Here is a 27,605-nt window from a genome sequence, read left to right as displayed (position 1 = left end):
AAAATAATTTGGGGCTAAATTGGGGTTTGACAAATTAAGGGAGTGGGTATGTACAGTGACAGGCAAAGGCGATAGGTTGGGAGGGAGACAGGTAGGTAGGTCCGAGCCCGCCTTCCAAGTGGCCAGCACCACCGCACTCCCTCCACCAACCTCCACTGAACGGCAAAGGCTGGCCAGCTTCATCGGCTGGCCGTGTTTTGCTTCAAGGCGGAGGCCGGCCAACTTCATCGGCAGCTGTGTGCGGCAAGGCCTGTGCCGGCCAGTTCATCTGCTGGCTGTTTTTCTTCGAGGCCTGTGCCGGCCTGGTTCTGCGGGCTGTGTTTGCCTGCACCTTTTCCATGCCATGCCCACTGCCCATGTTCACCAGCCCCGTTCAATTTTTGCTTTGCCCCCCCCCCCCTGTTCATTGCCATGTGCGCCAGGATCAAGGCAACAGTTTGCAAGCTGCAAGAACTGCCCTGTTGGCAGCTACAACACGGGCCTGCAGTGGCGGCCCGTGCACCGTGTTTGTGTCCATGCATCCATTCGTTGTGTTCATTGCGTGTGCCACTTGAGCTGGCACGGAGACTGCGTTGTGCAGCCCATGCACCGTTGTGGTTCTCTGCGTTCAGTTCAAAAGGGAAGGCATTGGACTGCGTGTGAGCAGCCAGCCACGTTCCCTGTCACCTGCATTGTTTTGAGCCAGAGACTGCATATGGGCAGCCTGGCTCCCTGCTAACTGCTTTTCTTTTGCAGAGTTCAGTGATCCTGGGCCATGGTTTAGTGTAAAATTTGTAAGTTAAGGTTAAGATGTACTGTAAATATGAGTGCGCCCCCGGCATGTCTGTCTAGCGCCGGCAATTTTATTTAAGTCGTCCGTGTGAGTGAGTTTGTTTAGGTAGTTACGCAGCCCTCAGGTTATTTATTTTGGGGACACGAATACCATGAATGTCGCACTCAGGGATCCGTAGGTAAAATGTACTAGGGGAAAACTACACATGATGGCACACGAAAATTTGACGACTCGGGACGAGTCTGTAAAAGGGGAGGGGGTAGTGTTGTGGTTACCAAATTCGCAAACCACCATTCAGGTCCCTTAGGTGAGGTATCTCGGTAAGTACATGTGTAGTTAGGTCCAAACCCGTTGTCTAGTGGGAATACATGTCATTTAGGCGAGCTGCGACTCTTCAGGATAGCCGTTTTTCTTTTACTATCTTTATTTTGGACCAACCGCCATGATTACCACCACAACCACAACATCAACCACCAACCACAACGCCGCTTCACCACAACCGCCACGACCTTCACGTCACACCTCGCAACCGTAGCATCGCCACCGTTCTTGCCCCGCTGTGGGTACCGGTGTTGGATTCGTGCAGAGCGTGCGTCGAACAGCGTGTACAAAATCACGGATTTTGTGCTTCAAAAACGGATCAAAAACGACACACGCCCACTTTTTGCCGTCCAATCGGTGAGCGAGGGACGATTTGGCCCCGCCTCCAGGACGATCGATATATGCAAATTTGTGGATCAAGAAGCCTTCACGCCCACTTTTTCTCGGGCCAATGGGGAGCGAGGTGAAAGGTCAAAGGGAGGGGGTCAAAGGCGAAGCTACGGGGGGATAAAAGGACCGTGTTCGTCAGTCAGAGCCGTGTGGAAGTCTGGAGCCCGAAGCCTGCAGTAGCTGGAGAAGCTGAAGAGAGTCGAACGAGGAGAGTCCAAAGAAGAGTCCAACGGGGAAAGGGGAGAGTCCAACGAGGAGAGTCCAAAGAGGAGAGTCCAAAGAAGAGTCCAACGGGAGAGTCCAAAGAAGAGTCCAACGGGAGAGTCCAAAGAAGAGTCCAGAGTCGGAGAGTCCAGAGGCGGAGAGGCGGCAGCGGCGAAGGCAGACGAGGGGGTGCTCGCGTCGGTGCCGGGAGCTGCACGCCCGAGGGAGGCCGGCAGCGCGACCTGGCCGAGGTGGAGACGCACACCAGGGATAATAAAGATCCTCTATACCCCGAGCATCAGCAACCCCCTCCTGTTTCCCCCCGCGCTGAGATAGTGCGACCAAGGGGGCCCCTTTCCCACCCCCTACCAGACACCCTCCGCGAGGCCCGCGGAGTGAGGCGCCATCGCCGCTCCGCGTCTCATCACCAGACGGGTAGGCGCGACCCGGTCTCGGCCTCAGGCCCGCCTCATTCTTGAGGGTATTCTTTTCCTTGGTTTTGGGTATGTGTTGTCGGCGCCGTCTGTGAAGTAGAATTGTATAAGTGTTGCCGTGTGCTCGGTAGTCGGTATTAGCTCTGCATTGTCTTCGCTTTTATATTTGCTTTTTGTGTAAATGGAATTGTGTTTTCTTTTTTTTGTGTGCTTTTGGTGGAATTGAATATGTGTGCTTCCCGTGTGTCGCGAATAAATGTGCTTTATTATTGAACTGTTCTCCCGCTTCGCTTCGTCTTTTTCTCCCATTGAATCCTCATCTTGCTTCACGTAAAGGGTTGGGAGTGGGCTGAATACGCCCGATAACTAATCGAACCGTCGAGGTCGACGATAACACCGCTCGGTTATTCTGATAGTACGGAACGGGTCGCTTAAGTGGCCCGTGTCCGAAGTCGACCTGCGGCGAGGTGCGATCGCCCGGTCTACCCTCCGCGTGGGTACTTAGGTAGGTCGAATTTGGCGAGCAACCCTATCCCACGCGGGGGCTGATTGGCTCGATCGCGGTGAGACCGAAAGGTCCACCCGTGACTGGTTCCCGGCGTTAGTCCGAGAGGGTCACGACTGGATTGTCCGTCCGGTGGGCGACGTGCCGCGATTCGAGTTACGTGGCCGTCAGCACGCCGGCGGGCACGAATACCGCAACACTGGTGTCAGGTCGTGCGATACAAATCCATCGCCCTCCTCGCGGCACTGGTATCGGAGAACAGGAAAACGGGCTCTCCTGTCTCCGGCTAAATTCACGGGAATCGGTCCAGGGGTGAGAGAAGCGACCCCGATTCCCTCCAAATTACGAGCGAGCAAATTAACCCTTCACGAGAAGCAAGATGGCGTCTCAAGGCGAGCGGGAGCCGGGGGTATTAGAAATGGATGTAGAATGTGTAGGATCCATGGTCCAGGATGGAATCCCCGAGCAGGAAATGTTGATTGTGCAGGAACACGGACTCGCCCAACTGAACCCAGGGCCCGAGGTGGGTGCGGCAGCGGCCGCGGTGTATGACACCTCCCCCCCTCTCCACCAAGACCCTTCCCCAACCCCTGCCGAATCGGCTCACCCAAGCGCACCCGACATGGCCCAGCTATTCACCATGCTTGCAAAAATGTATGCGGAAATGACAGCGAACATGATCAAGCAAATGAACGAAAAGATGGATACATACACAAATGAAATGAAAAACGGAATGAAAGGCATGAACGAAAAGATGGATGCGAATACACAAAAAATGGATGAAAAGATGGATACAAATGAAGTGAAAACGACGATGGATGCGAATACACAGCACATGAAGGAAGAAATGAAAAAGTTCCGGGGTGAGACGCAGAACATGGGCCGATGCCTGCAGGCGGGCATGAAGGCCGTGACAAAGGAAATAATAGTTGAGACAAGGGAGGTAAAGGGTGAAGAGTTGGCAGAGACACGGGAGATAGAAAAAATAGAGGAAAGACTACACGAGGAAGACGGGGTAAGTGACGTGCACACACACACGGAGGTAGTGGAGGACAATGGGGGTGAGCTCGCGGAGCGTGTGGAGACCCAGTGCGAGCACCTGGATGGCCTCCTCCAGGAACGAGGGGAGGGAGTATGCCCCCTTGAGGCGAGTCACGACCAGGTGAGTTCAGTCGTGCTTTGCGAGGTTGAGGGGAGGAGTGCTGCGAACGGGTGCACGGAGAGCTTGGGGGGTATAGAGGCCCCGGAGACCCTTGTGGGGACACGAATCCCCAGTGTGGTTGTCCCTGTGTGTGTGGTGCAAGGGGTGAGTGCGTCCCCGTGTGTGGAAGCGACCCCGTGTGTGAGTGGTGTGGTGGCGATGGTGCCGGAGTACGTGCTTCCCAGCACACCGTGTGTGGAAGAGGCCGTGGGTGTGAGTGAAACGGCCTGTATGAGTGAGGCACCGCGGGTGAGTGCCCCCGCGTGTGTGGATGAGGCACGGAGTGTGAGTGAGGCACCGCGGGTTAGTGCCCCCGCGTGTGTGGGTGAGGCACCGTGTGTGGAAGAGACCGCGTGTGTGAGTGTCGCCGTGTGTATGAGTGAGGTACCGCGGGTGAGTGCCCCCGCGTGTGTGGATGAGGCACGGAGTGCGAGTGAGGCACCGCGGGTGAGTGCCCCCGCACGTGTGAGTGAACGGCCGTGTGCAAGGCCGCGAGTGCGTGGAGCCACGTGTGCGAGTGAGGCACGCGTGAGTGAACGGCCGTATGCAAGGGAGACCGTGTGTGTGAGAGAGCGGTATGTGAGGGAGATGTCGGTTGGCATGCGGGAGCACGCAGCCGCGTCTCCCGGTGTGAATGTGATGGAGTGGACTGTGTGCGTCGTAACACGCAGGTATGCGTGTGTGGAATGGAGACGGAGACGGCGACAGAGGAGAGAAAGCCGAGTAGCGGCTGTAGCTGTTTCGGGGACCGTGCCGGGTTCACCCAGCAGTGAGCACGCGGTTCGTGCTGTGCAACGCACGAGACCGCCACGTGCTCGCTTGCGAGAGTGACGTCCCGGTCCGGAAACGCCAGCGGTGGATTTGCCGATCCCGCGGACGGACAAAGTTTAGGCAGGTAAATGGATTTGGACCGGACGGGTTCTCCACGCGATCGTGTGTGTTCAGCTCCAACGGGCAAAGCACATGTGTTCGCGTGGGAAACCCCTCGAGACGTGGGGCTTGTGTTTTTTTTTTGCGCACGGTGACGTCATGGCTGCACGTGTGGTTGGAATCCGGCAGGAGGGGTATCTCTGCCGGATGGCACCGTCCAAGGAGGGACGAGGAACACGTGCAGCTGCATGACGTCACGGACAGGTGCAAAGTGCGCGAGCTCTGAGTTGCCGCGCAGGTGCTGCGCATGGGAAAAAAAAGAAAAGAAAAAGCAAGCCTCACTTTCGGGTGTACAGGATTCCTGGGCAAGGGGTGAAAGACCCCCTTACCTGGGCACAGGATGGAAACTAGTTAGGGGGAAGGGTTAGCTTAGTTAGACCGACTTCATGGGGCAGGGGTAAGTCCTCATGGAGTCCGTGGAATGGATTAGGTAGAGGGATTTAGCCAGATTTAGGTTGGGAAATAAAATGGGATGATTTGGAGACAGTGACAGACAGTGAATGTGTAGAGGGGACGTAGTTTAGCTACGTAGTGTTAAAAGGAACGTGCTATAGTTTAAGGGACGACGTGGGAGCACGAGTTAGTTTGGGGAGGTAGTTAGAAGGATGGCAGAGTTCAGCGGTGTGTGTGTTGAAGAGTTGGTGAGTGAAGTGGAAGCATGTGCTTGGTGAGTCGTGAGGTGGAGACATGAGTGAGTGAGGCCAGCGGGTCTGTGTGTATGGAGCGAATGGGGAATGCATGGTGCGATGAGTGATTGGGGGGAGGAGTGACTCCCGCCCAAGGGACCCCGGGGTCAGTGTAGATTGAGTTAGCTGGGTTAGTCAAATTGAAAAATGGAGGTCGTTTTGTTGTTGGTGTGAAAGTAGGCTCGAGACCCATTTGGAGGGGTGCAGGAGCCCTGTTGACGGGCTTGGGAGCGTGGCTGCGAAAGGTGAGTATCGCTGAGTGGGTACCCCGGGCACCAGGCTAGTCGGCCGCGGTAGGCCAAGGGCCCATGGGGGGCCGGGATAGCGTAGTGGGCACGGGTGCGCCTGCTTGGTGCGGGGGCCCGGGGCGCCATTAGCCGCGTGGGCAGTGTTGTGGGCACGGGTGACCCTCGGAAAGGGGCCCGGGAGGCCGGCCTGCCACGTGTGCGTTTCAGGGGAGGTCCCATGGGGGGCACTCCCCGGTGTTAGGGAGCTGGTAGGCTCGGAGGCAGTGTAGTGCCCGGGGGTGCCATAGCGGGAGAGTCGGCAGAGGGTCGTGCCTGCCAAAGGGAGCCACGTGTCCCAGCCAGGAGACCGTGTGAGGGCACGGAGCGAAAATTGGGGGGCGAGGCCCGAAATTGTAAGGACACCAACACAGGCGACGGGAATCTGGGTTGTTAGAACCAATAGTTTAAGCGAGAGGCGCTTGTTGAAAGCCCCGGGGTAGTTTAACAGTTAAATGGTTAGGGTAGATTAGGAGATGTACCCCTCCGCACCATCCATCCCCTCGCTGTCGTTGTGGGCCGCTGGACCCACTTGGTGTTAAGATCGCCGAACTCTGGGGAGGCCATTCTGAGGCTTCGTTGGGCCTCGACACAGGACGTTAGCTCTCCCTTGTTCCCCTCCGGGAAGGGAACGTAGGGGTTGGGAGTAGGCTAGGTGACAGGATAGGTTAGCCGAACAAGGACGATAAAGGGGGTTAGGGGACGATTTATAGTGGGGAAGTAAGAATAAAAACAACAAAAAAAATAATTTGGGGCTAAATTGGGGTTTGACAAATTAAGGGAGTGGGTATGTACAGTGACAGGCAAAGGCGATAGGTTGGGAGGGAGACAGGTAGGTAGGTCCGAGCCCGCCTTCCAAGTGGCCAGCACCACCGCACTCCCTCCACCAACCTCCACTGAACGGCAAAGGCTGGCCAGCTTCATCGGCTGGCCGTGTTTTGCTTCAAGGCGGAGGCCGGCCAACTTCATCGGCAGCTGTGTGCGGCAAGGCCTGTGCCGGCCAGTTCATCTGCTGGCTGTTTTTCTTCGAGGCCTGTGCCGGCCTGGTTCTGCGGGCTGTGTTTGCCTGCACCTTTTCCATGCCATGCCCACTGCCCATGTTCACCAGCCCCGTTCAATTTTTGCTTTGCCCCCCCTGTTCATTGCCATGTGCGCCAGGATCAAGGCAACAGTTTGCAAGCTGCAAGAACTGCCCTGTTGGCAGCTACAACACGGGCCTGCAGTGGCGGCCCGTGCACCGTGTTTGTGTCCATGCATCCATTCGTTGTGTTCATTGCGTGTGCCACTTGAGCTGGCACGGAGACTGCGTTGTGCAGCCCATGCACCGTTGTGGTTCTCTGCGTTCAGTTCAAAAGGGAAGGCATTGGACTGCGTGTGAGCAGCCAGCCACGTTCCCTGTCACCTGCATTGTTTTGAGCCAGAGACTGCATATGGGCAGCCTGGCTCCCTGCTAACTGCTTTTCTTTTGCAGAGTTCAGTGATCCTGGGCCATGGTTTAGTGTAAAATTTGTAAGTTAAGGTTAAGATGTACTGTAAATATGAGTGCGCCCCCGGCATGTCTGTCTAGCGCCGGCAATTTTATTTAAGTCGTCCGTGTGAGTGAGTTTGTTTAGGTAGTTACGCAGCCCTCAGGTTATTTATTTTGGGGACACGAATACCATGAATGTCGCACTCAGGGATCCGTAGGTAAAATGTACTAGGGGAAAACTACACATGATGGCACACGAAAATTTGACGACTCGGGACGAGTCTGTAAAAAGGGGAGGGGGTAGTGTTGTGGTTACCAAATTCGCAAACCACCATTCAGGTCCCTTAGGTGAGGTATCTCGGTAAGTACATGTGTAGTTAGGTCCAAACCCGTTGTCTAGTGGGAATACATGTCATTTAGGCGAGCTGCGACTCTTCAGGATAGCCGTTTTTCTTTTACTATCTTTATTTTGGACCAACCGCCATGATTACCACCACAACCACAACATCAACCACCAACCACAACGCCGCTTCACCACAACCGCCACGACCTTCACGTCACACCTCGCAACCGTAGCATCGCCACCGTTCTTGCCCCGCTGTGGGTACCGGTGTTGGATTCGTGCAGAGCGTGCGTCGAACAGCGTGTACAAAATCACGGATTTTGTGCTTCAAAAACGGATCAAAAACGACACACGCCCACTTTTTGCCGTCCAATCGGTGAGCGAGGGACGATTTGGCCCCGCCTCCAGGACGATCGATATATGCAAATTTGTGGATCAAGAAGCCTTCACGCCCACTTTTTCTCGGGCCAATGGGGAGCGAGGTGAAAGGTCAAAGGGAGGGGGTCAAAGGCGAAGCTACGGGGGGATAAAAGGACCGTGTTCGTCAGTCAGAGCCGTGTGGAAGTCTGGAGCCCGAAGCCTGCAGTAGCTGGAGAAGCTGAAGAGAGTCGAACGAGGAGAGTCCAAAGAAGAGTCCAACGGGGAAAGGGGAGAGTCCAACGAGGAGAGTCCAAAGAGGAGAGTCCAAAGAAGAGTCCAACGGGAGAGTCCAAAGAAGAGTCCAACGGGAGAGTCCAAAGAAGAGTCCAACGGGAGAGTCCAAAGAAGAGTCCAGAGTCGGAGAGTCCAGAGGCGGAGAGGCGGCAGCGGCGAAGGCAGACGAGGGGGTGCTCGCGTCGGTGCCGGGAGCTGCACGCCCGAGGGAGGCCGGCAGCGCGACCTGGCCGAGGTGGAGACGCACACCAGGGATAATAAAGATCCTCTATACCCCGAGCATCAGCAACCCCCTCCTGTTTCCCCCCGCGCTGAGATAGTGCGACCAAGGGGGCCCCTTTCCCACCCCCTACCAGACACCCTCCGCGAGGCCCGCGGAGTGAGGCGCCATCGCCGCTCCGCGTCTCATCACCAGACGGGTAGGCGCGACCCGGTCTCGGCCTCAGGCCCGCCTCATTCTTGAGGGTATTCTTTTCCTTGGTTTTGGGTATGTGTTGTCGGCGCCGTCTGTGAAGTAGAATTGTATAAGTGTTGCCGTGTGCTCGGTAGTCGGTATTAGCTCTGCATTGTCTTTGCTTTTATATTTGCTTTTTGTGTAAATGGAATTGTGTTTTCTTTTTTTTGTGTGCTTTTGGTGGAATTGAATATGTGCTTCCCGTGTGTCGCGAATAAATGTGCTTTATTATTGAACTGTTCTCCCGCTTCGCTTCGTCTTTTTCTCCCATTGAATCCTCATCTTGCTTCACGTGAAGGGTTGGTAGTGGGCTGAATACGCCCGATAACTAATCGAACCGTCGAGGTCGACGATAACACCGCTCGGTTATTCTGATAGTACGGAACGGGTCGCTTAAGTGGCCCGTGTCCGAAGTCGACCTGCGGCGAGGTGCGATCGCCCGGTCTACCCTCCGCGTGGTACTTGGGTAGGTCGAATTTGGCGAGCAACCCTATCCCACGCGGGGGCTGATTGGCTCGATCGCGGTGAGACCGAAAGGTCCACCCGTGACTGGTTCCCGGCGTTAGTCCGAGAGGGTCACGACTGGATTGTCCGTCCGGTGGGCGACGTGCCGCGATTCGAGTTACGTGGCCGTCAGCACGCCGGCGGGCGCGAATACCGCAACAATACCATCTTAACTCTCCTCTTCTTTACCCTCAGGCTATGGCCACTGGTCCTGTCACTGTCTACTCTGTTGAATAATTCATCTGCACTTATTTTATCTATACCTTTTATTATCTTAAACATCTCTATCATATCTCCTCGTAACCACTTCCTTTCTGGTGATTAAAGCCCTGTCTCCTTCAACCGCTTCTCATAGCTGAGTCTTGCTCGGCCTGGAATCAATCTAATAACCCTGTGCTGAACCCTCTCTATGGCATCTATGTCCTTCCTGGGTTGTGACCGTATCTTCGACCCAGCTATTGTCCTCGTCGACATAAACGACCCTTCCAGTGCTCTGGAAACCCTCTCTTCTTTTTTTTGCACATGACTTCACATTGTGTCGTGCAGTTCCCCCATACCAACTAACAGGAAAAGAGCGCTGCGTCACTTTGTACCAATCTGGAATTGATCAGATGCTGCACTGATGAATGGAACACATCCTTCAATCCTCGCAAATATTAGTCTCACTGTCATTCCAGATCACCTTTTTGAATGCCTGCAGTCTATAAGTTTATTGGAAATACAGACCACAAGAACTGATGATCTGAAAGAAAAAAAAATACAAGCATGGTGGTGATGGTGGTGGTGGTAAGGATAGTTTGACTGGGTGACAGATGAGAAGGTGTGGTTGAATGATTGTTGAAGATGGGTGTGGGAAGGGGAATTTTTGGTACATGAATGAAAATCATGCAAGATTACTGCGTAATATAATTTGTTTATTGCAAACCAGCGTATTGTTACAAATTTGCGCCCGCCGGCGTGCGATCGGCCGCGTAACGCCAATCGCAACCGCATCGCCCACCGGACTGACAATTCAGTTGTGACCCTACTGGAACTACTGCCAGGAACCAGTAACGGGTGGGGGTTTAACCTCACCACAGCCCAGTCCGCATTCTACCCGTGCGAAATAGGGTGAATCGCCGAGTGTCGATATACCTAAGTACCTGCGCGGGTAACCTACCGAGGGGCTGCACCGCGCCGCAGGTCGGCCTGGGACACGAACCGCTTAAGCGGTCCGTTCCGTACTACAGTGATAACCGAGCGGTGTTATCACCGACCTCGACAGATCCGGTTCTCTTTACCGGGCGTTCAGACCCCACTACTCATTCCACAATGCAAGATAGCACTTTCAAAGGGGAAAGGACGATACGAACTGGATACATTTCACACAAGGACATTTATTATAAAGCACAACGCAAGCAAGGGCAGTTGGCCAATATACAAGCAAGGAAAAAGCATTACCACTGACTATAATTATTATGTACAAGCACTTAAACAGGTTTACTTTGAGGACAGGACGCCACAGCATGCATACAAAAATAACAGGAAAAGACCTCCCTTCAGCGGCCGTCGAGTCCCTCTCCCACGACCGTCAGCGTGGTCGCGCCTGGTTCCGGCCTCCCACGCGGCCGGCGAACCCTTTCCGGCACCCCTCGTCCAGACACGCAGGTTCACCAGACAGCCAGCACTGCTGCGCCTCCCGTCCGCGTCTCCACCAACAGGCCGCTCGCCGGACCACGAGCACAGGAACGATCGAGGGGAAGAATTGGACCACCAGGGACACGGGCGAGCATGAACCGAGAAGAGAGAAGAGAAGAGCAGAGAAGCGAGCGAGCCTCGCACGCGTCCGCCCTTTATAGCGCGGGGCTCCGCCCTTCGCCCCACCCCGCTTCTGACTCCACCTCCCTTCGAGAAGGTTCCCAAAAAGGGGTGTTCCTCACTCCCGTCCGCGTCATGCCGTTCATCCACCAATCGGGAGCGAGCTGCCCCACCCCTTTCCTTCACACCAAGCGCGGGGGATTCAGGCAGAAGAATCAAGCGAGGGAAAATTAGGCAGGAAAAACCCATAGGCTCCGCGAGAGCTTTTGTTCTGTCAATCCTGCCTGCGTTCTCGGACGGTTCTCGACTCTGAAACCGTGGTGGCGTGGACCGTGGAGGATGGCGTTCTCAAGCGGGCGTAGTGGCGAAGATGGCGGTGGTTGTCGTGGGGGTGATTTGAGCATGGTTGGCATTGTGGTATAGTTGGTGGCGGGGGTTGTTTGTGTGGAGGTTCAAAATAACGATCGATAGAGAAAAACGGCTATCCCAAAGAGTCGCAGCCCGGTGAACACGTACAAGTCCCTCTAACCAACGGTGGAGAAACCTATCTGAACACTCACTTCCCGGCATAGCTAATCTAAGGAACCTTTATGGTGTTCTGCGAATTTCCACTGCCGTAACACTACCCCCTCCCCTTTTTATAGACTCGTCCCGAGTCGTCATTTTCGTGTGCCATCATGTGTAAGTTTTCCCCTCGTACGATTTACCTTTGGATCCCTGAGTGCGACATTCAGTGTATTCGTGTCCCCAAAAATAAATAACCTACAGGCTGAGTAACTAACTAAACAAACCCACTCATACAGACGACTTAAATAACATTGCCGGCGCTGCTAAGACTCCCATGTCGGGTCGCACTCATTTGCAATTACAACTTAACAACTTATAAATTTACACGAAACCATGGCCCAGGATCGATGGACTCTGTGAAGAAAAACAAAAGTCACAGCAGGGAGCCAGGCTGCTCACACGCAGTCTCTGGCTCATGAACAATGCAGGTGACAGGAATGTGGCCGGCTACTCATACGCAGTCCAAGGCCTCCCCCTTTGAAATGGGCGCAGTGAACACAACGGTGCACGGGCTGCGCAAATGCAGTCCCGTGTTGCAGCTGCCTACAGGGCATTCCCTGCAGCTTGCACGATGATCCTGGCGCACATGGTAATGAACGGGGGGGGGGGGGGAATGCAAAACAGAACGGAGCAAAATGGACGAGGGCAGCAGGCATGGGGCCAAGGCAAAGGCAGGCAGGCAAGGCAGGGCAAGGCCGCTGTAGCAAACAGCCGGCAGGCGAAGTGGCCGGCACAGCCCTTGTAGTAAACAGCCGGCAGATGATCCGACCGGCACAGGCCTTGCAGTAAAACAGCCGGCAGATGATCCGACCGGCAGGGGCCTTGCAGTAAAACAGCCGGCAGATGATCCGACCGGCACAGGCCTTGCAGTAAAACAGCCGGCAGATGATCCGACCGGCACAGGCCTTGCAGTAAAACAGCCGGCAGATGATCCGACCGGCACAGGCCTTGCAGTAAAACAGCCGGCAGACGATCCAACCGGCACAGGCCTTGCAGTAAAACAGCCGGCAGACGATCCGACCGGCACAGGCCTTGCAGTAAAACAGCCGGCAGATGATCCGACCGGCACAGGCCTTGCAGTAAAACAGCCGGCAGATGATCCGACCGGCACAGGCCTTGCAGTAAAACAGCCGGCAGATGATCCGACCGGCACAGGCCTTGCAGTAAAAAAAAACAGCCAGCAGATGAAGTTGCCGGCACAGGCCTTGCAGTAAAACAGCCAGCAGATGAAGTTGGCCAGCCTTTTGCCTGGAAATGGAGGTTGGTGGAGGGGGTGCGTTGGTGCTGGCCACTCGGAAGGCGCGCTCGGACCGACCCTACTGTCTCGCTCCCAACCTATCGCCTTTGCCTGTCTCTGTCCATACCCACCCCCTTAATTGATCAAAGATCAATTTAGCCCCAACTTATTTTTTTGTTTTATTTTTATTTTTACTTCCCCCTCTATAACTCGTCTCCTAACCCCCTTTATCGTCCTTGTTCGACTAACCTATCGTCTCCTAGCCCACTCCCAACCCCTACGTTCCCTTCCTGGAGGGGAATGAGGGAGAGCTAGCATCCTGTGTCGAGGCCCAACGAAGCCTCAGAGTGGCCTCCTCAGATTTCAGCGATCTTAGCCCAACGTGGGTCCAGCGGCCCCACAATGAGCGAAGGGATGGATGGTGCGGAGGGGTACAATTCTCTATCTACCCTAACCATTATTAAGTTTAAACTACCCCGGGGCTATCCAAAAGCGCCTCTCGCTTTATCTGTCGGTTCTAACAACCAAGATTCCCGTCGCCTGTGTTGGTGTCCTCTCAAATTTCAGGCCAAGCCCCCCCAATTTTCCTACCGTGCCCTCACACAGTTTCATGGCTGGGACACGTGGCTCCCTTGGCAGGAACTACCCTCTGCCGATTCTCCAACAATGGCACCCTCGGGCACTACACTGCCTCCGAGCCTACCAGCTCCCTAAACACCGGGGAGTGCCCCCCCCTGGCGACTCAACTGAAACGCTCACGTGGCAGGCTGGCGCCTCAGGCCCCTTCCCTGGGTGCCCGTGCCCAATGCACTGCCCACGCGGCCAATGGTGCCCCGGGTCCCGCATCATGTGGGCCACCCGTGCCCACTACGCTATCCCGGCCCCCCATGGGCAATTGGCCTACTGCGGCAGACTAGCCCGGTGCCCGGGATACCCACTCAGCGATACTCACCGTTCGTAGCCATGCTCCCAGCCCGTCACCATGCCTCCTGCACCCCTCCAAATGGGTTTCGAGCCTACATTCCCACCAACAGCAAAATGACCTCCATTTTGTCAATTTGACTAACCCCCCTAACTCACTTTACTCTGACCCTGGGGTCCCTTGGGCGGGAGTCACTCCTCCCCCCAATCACTCATCGCACCATGCATTCCAAATTCACTCCATACACTCCGGCCCGCTGGCCTCACTCACTCACCAAGTTCCTCTTCTCTTCTCGCACATCGCTGATCACTGCCATTCTTCTTGCTAAATCCCCTAACTACCTCGTGCTCCATCGTCATCCCTTACAATATAGCACGTTCCATTTAACTCTACGTAGCTAAGCTCCGTCCCCTCTTCACATCCAAAGTCTTTTTTTTTTCTCCAAATAATTTCATTAAAAATCATTTTCCCAACCTAAATCTCATCTAAATCCCTCTACCGAATCCATTCCACGGGCTCCATGAGGACTTACCCCTGCCCCATGAAGCTGGTCGAGCTATCACTAACCCTTTCCCCTAACTAGTGGTGTCCTGTGCCCTGGGCAAGGGGGTCTTCCAGCCCTTGTCCAGGGAATCCTGCTCACCCGAAGCGAGGCTTGCTTTTTTTTTTTTTAATGTGCAGCACCAGCACGACAACTCGCAACCTGTGCTCTCTTCGCGTGACGTCATGGCAGCTGTTCACGCACCTCGTCCCTCTTGGATGGTACCATCCGGCAGGGATTCTCCTTCTGCCGGATTACAACCATACGTGTAGCCATGACGTCACCCTGCGCATCAAAAACAAGCCTCTCGTTTCGAGGGGTTCCCCACACGAACACATGTGCTCTGCCCGTCGGAGCTTCACACACACTTGCGTGGAGAACCCATCCAGTCCAAATCCATTACCAGCCTATCTATTGTCCGTCCGCGGCATCGGCAACATTCACCGCGGGTGTTTCCGGACCGGGTTTCACCTGCGCAGCTGCGCACGTGGCGGCCTCGTGCGCTGCATGGCACGAACCTCGCGCTCGCCACCGTGCAAACCCGGCGCGGTCCCCAATACAGCTACGTCCACTACTCGGCCTCTGTCCATTATCTGTCGCCGTCTCCGTCGCCATTCCATCCACTCGCTCAAACTCCCGTGTGTTACGAGACTCACGCACCTCACCATTACATTCACTCTCGGAGATGCGGCTGCGTGCTCCCTCATGCCCACCGTCATCTCCCTCACGTACAGCGACCTCACACACGCTGTCCCTCTCACACTCGGCCGTTCACGCACGCATGCCATTTCCCTCGCACACGTGGTTCCACTCACACACCACCTTCCACTCGCACAGGGGGTTTCACTCATACCCGGGGCCTCTGTCATACACACCCCTTCACTCACGGCGTGCTGGGAAGCACGCATTTCGGCACACTCACAACCATGCACACTGGGACAATCGCACTGGGGAGTCATGCCACCACAAGGGTTCCCGGGACCTCCATGACCCCCAAGCTCCTCGTGCACCTGTCAACAGCACTCGGCCCCTCTACCTCGCTTGACCCGACCGAACCCGCCTGGTCGCGATCAGCTTCAAGGGAGCTGAGCGTCTCCCTCCGTTCCCGAAGGAGGCTATCCAGCTGCTTGCACCGGGTCATGACGCAGCTCGCCCTCATGGTCCCTCGCTACCTCTGCGTGTGTGTGTGTGTTCGTCCTTAACCTCGTCTAATTCACCCTCTATCTCCCGTGTCTCTGTACATTTTATTTCTGTTGTCTCTGCGTGTCTATTAGTTCCTGTTTCTTTCTGGCTCCCTTTTCCTTCCCATCTGAGTCGTTCTTTTTCTCCAAACTTTTTGAGTTGTTCGTTCTCTTTCCGGAGTTTTTCAATCTCCGTGGACTCCAATTTTGCTCTCTCTCTGAGTTGACCAATTTCAAACTCGTATTGCTTTTGCTTCCTCCCCCACACTCATTCATGCTCTTCACTCTCCAATTTCATCGTTTCTTTCAATTGGCTGATTTGCTTCTTGTGCTTCATTCACTGTTCTCTCACTCCTCTTCCTTGTTTCCTCTCCTGTCCTTCAATCTCCAATCTCGTAGTTTCCTTCATTTGGTTAATCTCCTTTTTGTGTTTCATTCGCTGCTCCTCTATCTCCTCGTACTCCAGCCTTGCCTTTTCTTTCAATTGGTCAACCTCAAATTCATGTTTTTTGTTTTCTATTCCACTGTTCCTCCTGTTCCTCATTCTGTAATCTCGTTATTTCCTTCAATTGACTGATTTCCTCTTCTTGTTCTTCATCCTTTAATCTGGCCTTGGCTTCCAGCTGTTCGCTCTGGACAGTGTGGTTCCTTAACGTTTCATTCTCCGTTTTCGTTCTTTCTTCTCTCACCATCCTCAGCTCATTTTGTAATCCCGTCTCTGTTTTGGTGTTTCTGTAACTCAGAAGCTTTCTTTTCTCATTCCTTTCTCATCTCCGCACACTCCAACCTTGCTTTGGCTTCTAACTATTTGATCTGAACAGTGTGGTTCCTCAACATTTCATTTTTCCGTTCTCTTCCTTTCCTCTTCTAACATCCTTAGTTCGTTTTGTAATCCCCACTCTTTGGTTTCGTGTTTCAGTATATCAGAAGTTTTTTTTCATTAGTTCCTCTCCCAATTTGCATGCTTCTTCCCTCTTTTTCCGCACAACTTCCCCATGCTTCCCTCCTCATTCCGTCCATTTTCTTCCCGTATTCTACGTGTTTTAGACACGTCTCAGTCGCCCCTTTTAATTTTTCCCTCTGTCACCGTTAATGTTTCCGTCGTTGTTACCTCCACGTGTCTCATCCTACACGTCCCCCGTATTAGTTTTTCCTCACCTGCCTCCATTACAGGGCCGACAGCCGTTGCACTCCCCCCCCCCCCCAGCTCGTTCGCTCCAGCTCGTGGCGGCGCCATTTTGAGCTCCACTGCCCATACCGTATTGATCTCCCCTTTCATTTCGTCTTTCACCTCTTCTAACTTATTCTGCAGGCCTACACCCATGCTCTGCATCTCACCCCGCATTTCTTTCATTTCTTCTTTCACTCCGTTCTTCACCTGTTGTAAATTCGCATTAATTTCATTATTCATCCTTCACGCATTTGTTAACCTCTGCCATCGAAGATCGGAGGTTACTGTTTTCACCCCTTTCTGTTTGTTTGTTTGTTTGTGAACAGTATTACGGAAAAACTCCTCGACGGATTTCGACGAAACTTGGTGGGGGGGGGGGGTTAGGTATGGTCCAAGGATCATGCCATTAGATTTTGGACTTGGTCCCCCCCCCAAAAAAAAAATTTAGAAAAAAAAATATATATATTTGCATTTCTACATGTTGTAAGTGATTTCCAATCCCCCCCCCCAAAAAAAATTGTTGGAGAAAATTTTTGCAACTCTTTTTTTCAACAAAATTTCGATTTCTTTTTTTTGCATTTCTACATGTTTTAAGTGATTTCCAACCCCCCCCCCCCTAAAAAATGTAGAAAAGAACTATAACTCTGTCAGCACTGTTGACATCATATTTAATGAATAAGATATAAGGTTCACTTGAGTGACCCAACAGTATTGGTGGCTGAGGTTTTGCACTCTCCCGAGTGCTCCCCCTCTAGTTTTTATTTCATTCGTGCTTGCTTCCATTTGTTTGTTCATGCCGTTCATTGCTCCCATCAATGCTTCCAACATCCCTCTTACGTCAGCTAACCCCGTGGTAGTCGATTCGCCATTATCGGGCGCGGATCTGCCGGGGGCTGGGGAAGGATTTTGACGGAGGAGGGGAGGGAGGGTGTCAAAACCCGCGGCCGCCACCGCTGCACCCATTTCAGACTCTGGGCCCGTTTGTGGGGGGGAAATTCATCCTGCACGGAAATGTCCTGCTCGGGGATTCTGTTCTGGGCCATGGATTCTACCATTTCTAAATCCGTTCCTAATACCCCCGGCACCCGTTCGCCTTGAAAAGCCATCTTATTTTGTGGATTTTTTTTTTAATCGCTCGAATTTGATGGGAACGGGGGGGGGTCGCTTCGTGCACCTCTGGGCCGATTCCCGCAAATTTAGTTTGGAGACGGGAGAGTTTTGTTTCCCGTTCGCTGACACCAGTGTTACGAATTCGCGCCCGCCGGCATGCGATTGGCCGCGGAACTCCAATCGCAACCGCGTCGCCCACCGGACGGACAATTCAGTCGTGACCCTCCTGGAACTACCGCCAGGAACCAGTCACGGGTGGTAGTTTAACCTCACCACAGCCCAGTCCGCATTCTACCCGCGCGAAATAGGGTGAATCGCCAAATGACGATATACCTAAGTACCCGCGCGGGTAACCTACCGAGGGGCTGCACCGCACCGCAGGTCGGCCTGGGACACGAACCGCTAAAGCGGTCCGTTCCGTACTACAGTGATATTCGGGCGGTGTTATCGCTGACCTCGACGGATCCGATTCTCTTTACCGGGCGTTCAAACCCCACTACTCATTCCACGATGCAAGATGGCACTTTCAAAGGGGAAAAGACGCTACGAACGGGATACATTTCACACAAGGACATTTATTATAAAGCACAACGCAAGCAAGGGCAGTCGTGCAATATACAAGCAAGGACAAAGCATTACCACCGACTATAATTATTATGTACAAGCACTTAAACAGGTTTACTTAGAGGACAGGACGCCACAGCATGCATACAAAAAATAACAGGAAAAGACCTCCCTTCAGCAGCCATCGAGTCCCTCTCCCATGACCGTCAGCATGGTCGCGCCTGGTTCCGGCCTCCCACGCGGCCGGCGAACCCTCTCCGGCACCCCTCGTCCGGACGCGCAGGTCCATCAGACAGCCGGCACTGCTGCGCCTCCCGTCCGCATCTCCACCAACAGGCCGCTTGCCAGGTCACGAGCGCAGGAACGAGCGAGGGGAAGAATTGGACCACCGGGGAGACAGGCGAGCATGAACCGAGAAGAGGTGAGAAGAGCAGAGAAGAGAGCGAGCCTCACGCGCGTCTGCCCTTTATAGCGCGGGGCTCTGCCCTTCGCTCCACCCCGCTTCTGACTCCACCTCCCTTCGAGAAGGTTCCCAAAAAGGGGGCGTTCCTCACTCCCGTCCGCATCATGCCGTTCATCCACCAATCGGGAGCGAGCTGCCCCACCCCTTTCCTTCACACCAAGCGCGGGGGATTCAGGCAAAAGAATCAAGCGAGGGAAAATTAGGCGGGAAAAACCCCACAGGCTTCGTGAGAGCTTTTGTTTTGTCAATCCTGCCCGTGTTCTCGGACGGTTCCCGATGCGGAAACCGTCGTAGCGTGGACCGTGGAGGATGGCGTTCTCAAGCTGGCGTAGTGGCAAAGATGGCGGTGGTTGTCGTGGGGGTGATTTGAGCGTGGTTGGCATTGTGGCATTGTTGGTGGCGGCGGTTGTTTGTGTGGAGGTTCAAAATAACGATAGATAAAGAAAAACTGCTCTCTCAAGGAGTCGCAGCCCGGTGAACACTAATAATTCCTTCCAAACAACGGTGGGGGGACCTATCTGAACACTCACTTACCGGCATAGCTAATCTCAGGAACATTTATGGTGTTCTGCGAATTTCCACAGCCGTAACAGTATGCATGTATGTATGTTATGTATATTTGTCTGGTAAGGTCTGCCACAATGGAGAAATAATCCAAACAATACCTATAAGAAAGTTTTGAAAATTATTTTGCATAATACCCAAGTAGGGACCCTCTGAGTATACCTTGAAAATTTAGTGTCAATCAGCCCAAGGGTCTCGGAATAGTCACAAACATTCACCGCTCTGTTTGATATATTAGAAGACGATCTGCATGCTTGATTTAAGGAAATTATTACCTCCTCCACTGAAGGTATGTGGGTGTTGGCTAAATGGTTAGAGTGGTGGGTTTGGGATCCCAGGGTCCTGAGTTCAAATCCCACTCAGCTGTTGAATTAATACCAGGTGGGGTTAACTCGACCTGTCATCCTTTCGAGGTCGGCAAAATGAGTGGCAGCACGCTGGTATGGGCTGTTCCACAGAAATGCCCTACATTTAAGGGTCTTATCTTCAGGAGCTATCACAGAATTCCTAAAGTATCCAGAGAATACCACTGAGGTATATAGGTATATGTTTTGAGGTATATATAAGTGTAGAATGTAGATATATATATATACTATTTATCGCAAAAACCGCTATTGTCCGAAAATTAAAGCGTGCAGATAAAATTTTATTCACTGTGATGGAAATAAATCTTTGTCTTAAGTGTTATATTAACCAGAGAGTTGGTGTCAAAGCCACCCAATGCTCGCCTGTTTATACATTTATCATTTTTAAAAGATTAGTCTAATAATATTTTTTTTATAAAGCATTGCAGTGAAGTCTGATCCAAATAATTTTAAAGCAATATATGTATTTGTGTATTGTAATCGGTAAAAAATAGTGTGGTAGATAAAAACATTAGAAAGGAAATAACTTGCACCAAAAACTTTAACATTTTCACGCCGGGGGTATCGCTATAGCACTCTGTTCTTCAAACAGGCTAGCTAAAAACTACATAAATTTACCAAGAGTTTAATATGAACACATACGTTTTTGATTGAGACTGGTTTAGATTATATGTGTAAAAAGACTTTACTTATGATATCCCACACCCTGAATTTGCCAAAAATATACATTAATGTGAATGCTGGGGGGTTGAAAACAGAGTAACAATCGTTATGCTATCGGTCAATTCGTCATGAAAGAAACAAAATTCTCAAGCTGCACAACCTTTAAAAATACGGTCTTGTTATTTTTGTGATAACATGACAAATGTGTAACAAAGGATAACATTAGTGGTAAGTCCATATCGCCGTAAAAGCTGTACAAAAATCTGGCTTTCCCATTGCGGTACAAAGTCATGTTTGTTACAGAAGGCTGTGAGCAGGTCAGAGGTCGTTTAATTATAATCATCACTACGAGAGCCTACGCAAAACGCGAAGAACACCCCATAAATAAATTGTGCTGCGTTAGATTATCTTCTTACTGTTGGATTCCAGTAGTGGAGGGGTCAGTCTTTTGTTTCCCCTCATTTGCAAGATAAACTGTACACACTTAATGTGGACTATGTATGTAACACAATAGTTACCCATTACTGTGGAAAGGCTCGTTTACTGTGTCGGAGTGGTGACCCATTCAGGATTGTGCCCAATAGCCAAGGAGACTGCTTAAGCAGCAACAACGCTCTGAACAGAGTATGGTCCCAATCTCTTCCTCCTCCTCACTGAAGGTGGGTGGAAGTTCCACCCCTGTCTCTGTCCATTTGTCTGGACAGATTTGGACAAAATTTAGTGGAGAGGTTGAGTGTGTGACAAGGACGAAATGATTGGATTTTGGTGAAGATCCAAATCCGGATCCGGATACGAGAATTAAAAAGTTTTTCTTTTGTTTTTTTAAGTGATTCTTCACCATTTTGAGAGGGGACCAAAATTATATGCAGCACAATACTAGTATTTCAAAAAGGTTGGGGACGGGTTGTGACAAAACTTGGTGGACAGTTTGGGTGTGTGACAAGGACGAATTGATTCGATTTCGGTTAATGCGCGGATCCAGATCCGGCCCATCAGTGGGATACAAAATGTAAACTGTTCAGTCAAACGGAGGTATGCGCTTTACAGAGTGTTGTTCCACTTGTGCGTGTTTTGCTTTGTTCATGAAGGTTTGCACAATGAGGGTAAAAATGTTGATCAATTCAATTTGATTTTCTGCTATTTTTCTTTCCTTATTTTCCTCATCGACTGATTTAGTGAAGTGCAGTTTCTCTTTTTTTGTGTGTGTGTAGACTGCTTGTGAACTTGACTCAGCCAGCTTTGGTTTGGTTTGGTAAAGTGCCCACGGACGTGACTGGCCGGCAGCATTATATCACAATGACCTCCCACCTCCAGGAGTACAAGGAGGTATGCTTAATGTGGACATCGGTGAAGAAGGATGGTATGTGTGAGTAAACATTCATTTGTGAAGTACATGTGAGTTTAGTTGCATTTTAATTTTCCTCTTGGAATTTACCAAAATGTTTGAGTTGTTTGATGGATCTTGTGGTTTTTGCCTTTATTTGCAGGCGTTTGCTGATAATAAAGTAATTTCCGTTCTGGCAGAGAACCTTTACGAGTTGCTTCAATTGGTATGTAATTCTGGCTTTTCAAACCAACCCCAACGGTTTAATCTCACCCATTCATGAAGGGATGGGAGAGGCTGGTTTGACCGTGTGAGTGTGTGAGGAGTCTGTACGCAGATGTACTTTAATATGGAGCGTTCGTTCTCTCTTCTTCTGTCATTTGTGTACCCGATAAAGGCTCGATAAAGGCAAAATGGAGATGTCAACATTTAAACTTGCTATCAATCAGCCGTTGTCCATCCACTTGTTTTGAGTGAATCCTTGTTTATGCATACATGGTTTCCAAATGCTAGCTAGTACAGTAATACCTTGCTTAGCGCTCAGGATGCGTTTTTTGTTGTTGTAATAACATCAGTATTAACAGAAAAAAAGAAAACTTCAATAAAAATCATAATTACCGTTGCTCCGACTCCTCTCCGACATGCCAGCACTTGGAGACTTGGTGGGAGGAGGCTCCTCCTACTGCAAAACGAAGGTGGAGTAAAAAGCACTGATTGGCCCAGAGTGTTCTTACATCAACCATCACCCTAACAATACCCACCACCACCACCCAACACCCCCTCCCCACCTCTACAATCCCCCATCAACCATCACCCGACATTACCGACCACCAACGCACACTCCGCTCCACCATCCTTCCACAATACCCACAACCACCCCGCACTCCTTCCCCTCTAACACCCCCCCCCCTTCCACTTGGGTAGGACATCAGCACGACCACAGACACAAATTATATCCTGGGAAAATTATGGAACGGAACGATCCCATAGCATGCAAGACCCCTGGTCAGCCTGCGATCGTGGAACAAAGCATTTGTCGCCCATTTTGTCCACGGTGTCAGAGTGTGCCACGGTGGTGTCTGTGCCGTGTTTCTGTTGGAGTAATATAACTGATTTATCAATCGATACAAATCCCTTAGAAATTGTCAGTTGAACTGAAAAACAAAACTACCAATCTGTCGTGAACATGTGACTGACATTTTCGTCTTCACTAACGCTACCATTGTCACCGTCTTCGTCTGAATCACTTGCACAAGGCTCAAAACAATACAGCTCCATGAGCTCCATAATTCCCCTGAAAACGTTTCCATCAATAATTTTGTCTCCAATCATTTTTTTTCAAAATCCCACTGATCAGTTTCAACACACTGAGAACCTTCAGAGTTGCCTATGACTGTGGAATCGGTATTGAAATCTAATCTCGAAATGCACTGTTTCTCGATGTAAAGCCGCCATTTGGTGCAAGGTGTGACGTCTGATGAAAATCGAAAATGGACTCTTTCGGGCTTTTTTCGCCACTTTGTGATTGGGGGAGGGGGGGGGATTTCAAAAAAAAAATTTGCCCCTCAAAATTAGAGCGTGATTAATGATTTTCAGAAAAACAAAATTGTTTGGGTTTCCCTTTAAGTAATGGGGCCAAAAACGACATTGTTATGATTAAGGAAAACTTACCCCAGAGGAGAGAGCATACATGGACACGACGGTGACCCAAGGATCACTTATTTCATTAGTCTTTGTATAGATAGTCCCTGGTCGAGGGGATTTTCGGTGGGCATGCGTTGGCTCGGCTGTATTTTTCCCAGTGTAATGTCTCCCCACTCCCACTTCGTCACTTTCGATCTTTCTTCCTTCAAACCATTGGTCCATTTTCCTACTCTGCCTCTCTCAATCCACCAATTACCTCCCCTTCATCAAACATCCTTTCAACAATCCCTCCTTCACCCCATCGGTCTTACCTTTGGTCGTCCCTCGGTCCGGCGGAATCCCTCTCCGTTTTCCCTCCATTCGGGCATTGCTTAATTGGGCACGTTTGATCTGTCTGTGGCCGCAAATCCATTGGGCTGATCAGATTACCTTCACTGCATGGGACCATGTCCATTCTCACATGCATGTCCATGACGCTTCGTGTTGATGACCTGCGGGATGGCGCTTCTCGCAGGCGTGGTACAATGGGGAACTGCACGAGTGGGTGCTGGCACGCTGGGGAGGGGGCGGGGACTTCCGTCTCAGCCTTGGGTGTGTGACGGGAGGGCAAGGGCTGCGTTGAAAGTTCCTTCACAATGATGTGGCATTTTCCACAAGTGATGTCGTAGACCCGCCCCATTGGGTGTGTGTGTGTGTGTGTGTGTGCGTGTGCGTGTGCGTGTGCGTGTGCGTGTGCGTGTGTGTGTGTGTGTGTGTGTGCGTGTGCGTGTGCGTGTGCGTGTGCGTGTGCGTGTGCGTGTGCGTGTGCGAGTGCGTGTGCGCGCGCGTGTGCGTGTGCGTGCGCTCGGCAGAGGAGGCAAGAAAGAGTGGTGTGAAGAAGAAGAGAGGGCAGAAAGCAGACAAAGAAGGCTGAGAGAAGCAGAAGTGGACAGGGAAAGCTTGCATGAGCAGGGCCGAAAAGAGCTCCTGAGCAGAAGACTCAAAGATGGAGAAGGCTCGTGAGTGTAAAGAAAGGTTTCGTGAGCAGTTGGTGTCAAGCTTGTGTGGAAAAGAACACTTCCTCCACGAACGTCGTCCTGCTGTCTCGATCCTGTCAGCCTTGAAGGATGAGGAGGGTGAACGGCAGCACCTCATCGACAAAAGCCTGAGGAGCAAGAATCTGAGGCAGAGGAGGGTGAGTCGCATATCTGGGATGCCAGAGAGGACTCGCCAACTGGTTCTCGGAACCAGAAGGTGAAGCAGAGGATGTCAGATCAGGTATGGGAGCATGCACCCAAGCAGCGCATCACTGTGTCCACTTTCCGCCGGTACTCCAGGGGCCTCCGTCTGGCCAGGGGCAGATGCCTGGCCCATCCCCATCTCCTTGAGATGCCGATCGACCTGCTGTAACCAGGAGGCACGTGGTCGGCCCATTGGCCTCCTCAACTCACGAGGCTCCCTCGCTGAGAAAATCTGATGAGCAGGATCTGCACCAGGAAAATGAGCCACATGTCCATACAGCCGCAGCTGATGCTCACGGACGATACAGGTAATAAATCTCATTTGAGTCTCTCAGCAACAGCTCGTTGGACACAAAATCTGACCAGCGATAGCCAAGGATTCTCCGAAGAGTCCTGGTACCAAAGAAATTAAGTCTCCGTCTCAGATCCCGAGTCAGAGTCTAAGTCTCACATCCATAGAGCAAGACTGGAAGTACCAAGGACCTGAAGACTTGGACTTCCGTCCTCGCGCACCGGTACCGGCAGCACCTCACCCCATTATCCAGTGACTCCCCAGGCCCGACCCACACGTCTATTGACCTCTGACTCACAGCCAGCAGAGACATGAATATCACTGCCAAGGGAAGTGAATCTCTCCACGATTTCAACATGCTCACCACATACAGGAACAGACAAGACAGCAGCATCCAAGATGTCATTGAAAACCTGGATCTTGGTTTTTGACCCAGGAAACCCGTAACCCCAGCGGCTCCGACTGCCTCCGATTCAGCCTGGCCCTGTGACTCTGATCAATAGTATCTCGTGTCACTTGAGAGACAAAATTCTTCATCACCCGACGGTGAGTTCCAAGACATCTACCGGCAACATCAAGGTCAGTGGTCGTGAAGGCACTCCACAACTCTTCAGGATCCCCCAAATCTCCACTCTGCCTGTTCGCAAACTCCTCAGCTGCCCTCTCATCCTTGAGGTTGCCATCGTCCAACCGAGGCTGGGATGGAACCATCCTCCTGGATTTACACTCTAACTTCAGAGTTGCCACAAGAAGCCTGTGGTTGGTCTTGAGGAACTGAGCACTCTGGTAGACCCTGCAGTTCTGGATCATCTTCCAGCGACAATCAACGAGCACATGGTCAATCTCCTTTGCCACACTGCCAGCTTTGGCAGTGTCCAGCGATGTTTTTTTTTGTTTGTTTTTTTTTTCCCCGCCTTTGGAATAAACTCCCACACTCTATTCAATCCCATTCTTCCCTCCAGGCCTTCAAAACAGCTGTTCACCACCACCTACCACCCCCCCATCCAAATCCTCGATCTTTTCTACCCCCGATAATCCACCCCAAACCCACCTCCTTCAAATTCCCTGCTTTCCTTCCTGAAAGTCCCTGTAATGTCCATCTTGTATTCCCCGTGTTCCCCACCCCATACATATATTTAAAGGCTCACTCTTGAGTAAAATTTATCCGTTAAATCACAGACTCTGTGGAATAATTGCTGTGTCAGCTTTGAGTCTGGGAGGGTGGTGGTTCAAAGCCTTTAAAAATGGTACCTGCTGCTTTCTTGCTTGACATTCAGCATTCAAAAGGTTGAGAGCAATGCCAATCCTCAAAAGTTGGCATCCTTCGGGAGGAGAAAATTCCTCCTTCAATGACCTGCTGAGTGCAGTGTCAAAAGCTATGACATCGCTGGTACCCAGAGTACCCTGGAAAGTTGGCACTTCAGCCAATATCAGCGATTGTGTTTCTCTCATCTAATCGTCTTGTTGCATATGTTCATCTGTATGTCCATCTGTGTGTGGCAGGCAGCCCCCACGAAGGGCCTTAGATTGTGTTTAAAAAAAAAACCCCCCCAAAAAACACATCATGAATAAAATAAAAGCCTGAAATGATGAATTGCACAGATGATTTTGCCAGTAGGTGGAACAGACCTGACCCTTATGTTTGCATTGTATTGGAATTTCCACAGAAATGGGAGGAAAGGCAGGAAGAAGACTCGCTGCTCATTGAGAGACTGTTGCTGCTCGTCAGAAATGTCCTGCACATCGCTCCCAACCCGACAGACAAGGGAGTAGGTTTCGGAACCCTGGTTGGCAAGACTTAGCTGCTGTCACAGAAATTGCTAATCCACGAGTCACATTTAATTTTCTGCCGGCTTAACGGTTTGGTATTCATTTATTTATCTTGTTTTCATTGAAAGTTGTGATGTGAAAATGTTTGTGTTGATGAAATCTAAGAACTGTCTTTTTTTTGTTGTTCTCGTACAAATGTAATATGTATATGTGGGGAAAAAAAGGGTTCAATTCCTGGTCTGGGCGCATAATTTTCCCACATGTACATATATTTGTTTTCCTGTTCATTTATACTTGTAATACAAATTTAGTTTCCGTCATGATCTGATTGGATAGTTACCTGTGAGTAAGGCCTAAGTCACATTTGCCATGGCGGCCGTGGGGTCTACAAAATCTACAGCTACGAGCAATTATAGGGCGGCCGCAGTATTTCCACGGTCACACAATGTAGCAGTCACATGTGTTTTTATTTTTCGGGGAGCCGCACGGCGTATTTATAAATTGTGAAGACCGAAAACGTGGGGGTGCCGTACGGTCTTTGATTTGATGTCGCACGGTGACCTTAGGGCGTTCCTGCGGCGGCCATAGAATTTTCAAGGCAGACGCAAGGTGCCAGCAAGGCGACCGCAGGGGGGCCTTAAGGCGAACGTGCGGCCGGTAACGAGTGGGTTCTTTTTTTTTTTTCTTTTTTTCTTTTTCTTTTTTTTTTAACCAGTTATTTTGTTTCGGCTTGTCGAATTGCTACGGCGAACGTAGAAATGAAAAAACTTCTTACTCCGCATTATAATTCCACGGCGACCCCTACGGCCTGTAAAAGATAGCCAAACGGCGTAGGACCACCCTGAGGCCACCGCAGAAACTGCGGCCGCCGCACGTTTCTGTCAATCCAGAGGGCGTACGGCCGCCGTATCCTCGCCGTAGAGCAAATGTGACTTGGGCCGAAGGAAAATATTCTCCTTAAATATCTTTTTTTTTTCACTAGTTTTCTCTTTGTTATATAATCTTTTCAGTGGTCTGATTGTGTGTGCGCGTATATGCATGTTTATTGTCACATGCTCAG

At 51.4% G+C, this 27,605-nt stretch overlaps 1 protein-coding gene across 4 annotated transcripts in view; it reads left to right on the top strand.

The window, feature by feature from the left end:
• TIMELESS (timeless circadian regulator) overlaps positions 1 to 27,605 on the top strand; it is a 105,133-nt gene that overhangs the window by 20,958 nt on the left and 56,570 nt on the right. For all 4 annotated transcript variants that reach the window (XM_085869302.1, XM_085869300.1, XM_085869303.1 and 1 more), the window contains exons 4-6: positions 21,507 to 21,621; positions 21,783 to 21,845; positions 26,443 to 26,544. In XM_085869302.1, the coding sequence (XP_085725428.1) occupies positions 21,507 to 21,621; positions 21,783 to 21,845; positions 26,443 to 26,544 (280 nt within the window). The remainder of the gene's footprint in view (positions 1 to 21,506; positions 21,622 to 21,782; positions 21,846 to 26,442; positions 26,545 to 27,605) is intronic.

This window comes from Eptatretus burgeri, chromosome 2 (assembly GCF_056783735.1).
Source record: "Eptatretus burgeri isolate ZD-2024b chromosome 2, Ebu_testis_v1, whole genome shotgun sequence".
In the NCBI taxonomy this organism is placed as follows: domain Eukaryota; kingdom Metazoa; phylum Chordata; class Myxini; order Myxiniformes; family Myxinidae; genus Eptatretus; species Eptatretus burgeri.
This window is presented reverse-complemented; position numbering and strand designations above follow the sequence as displayed.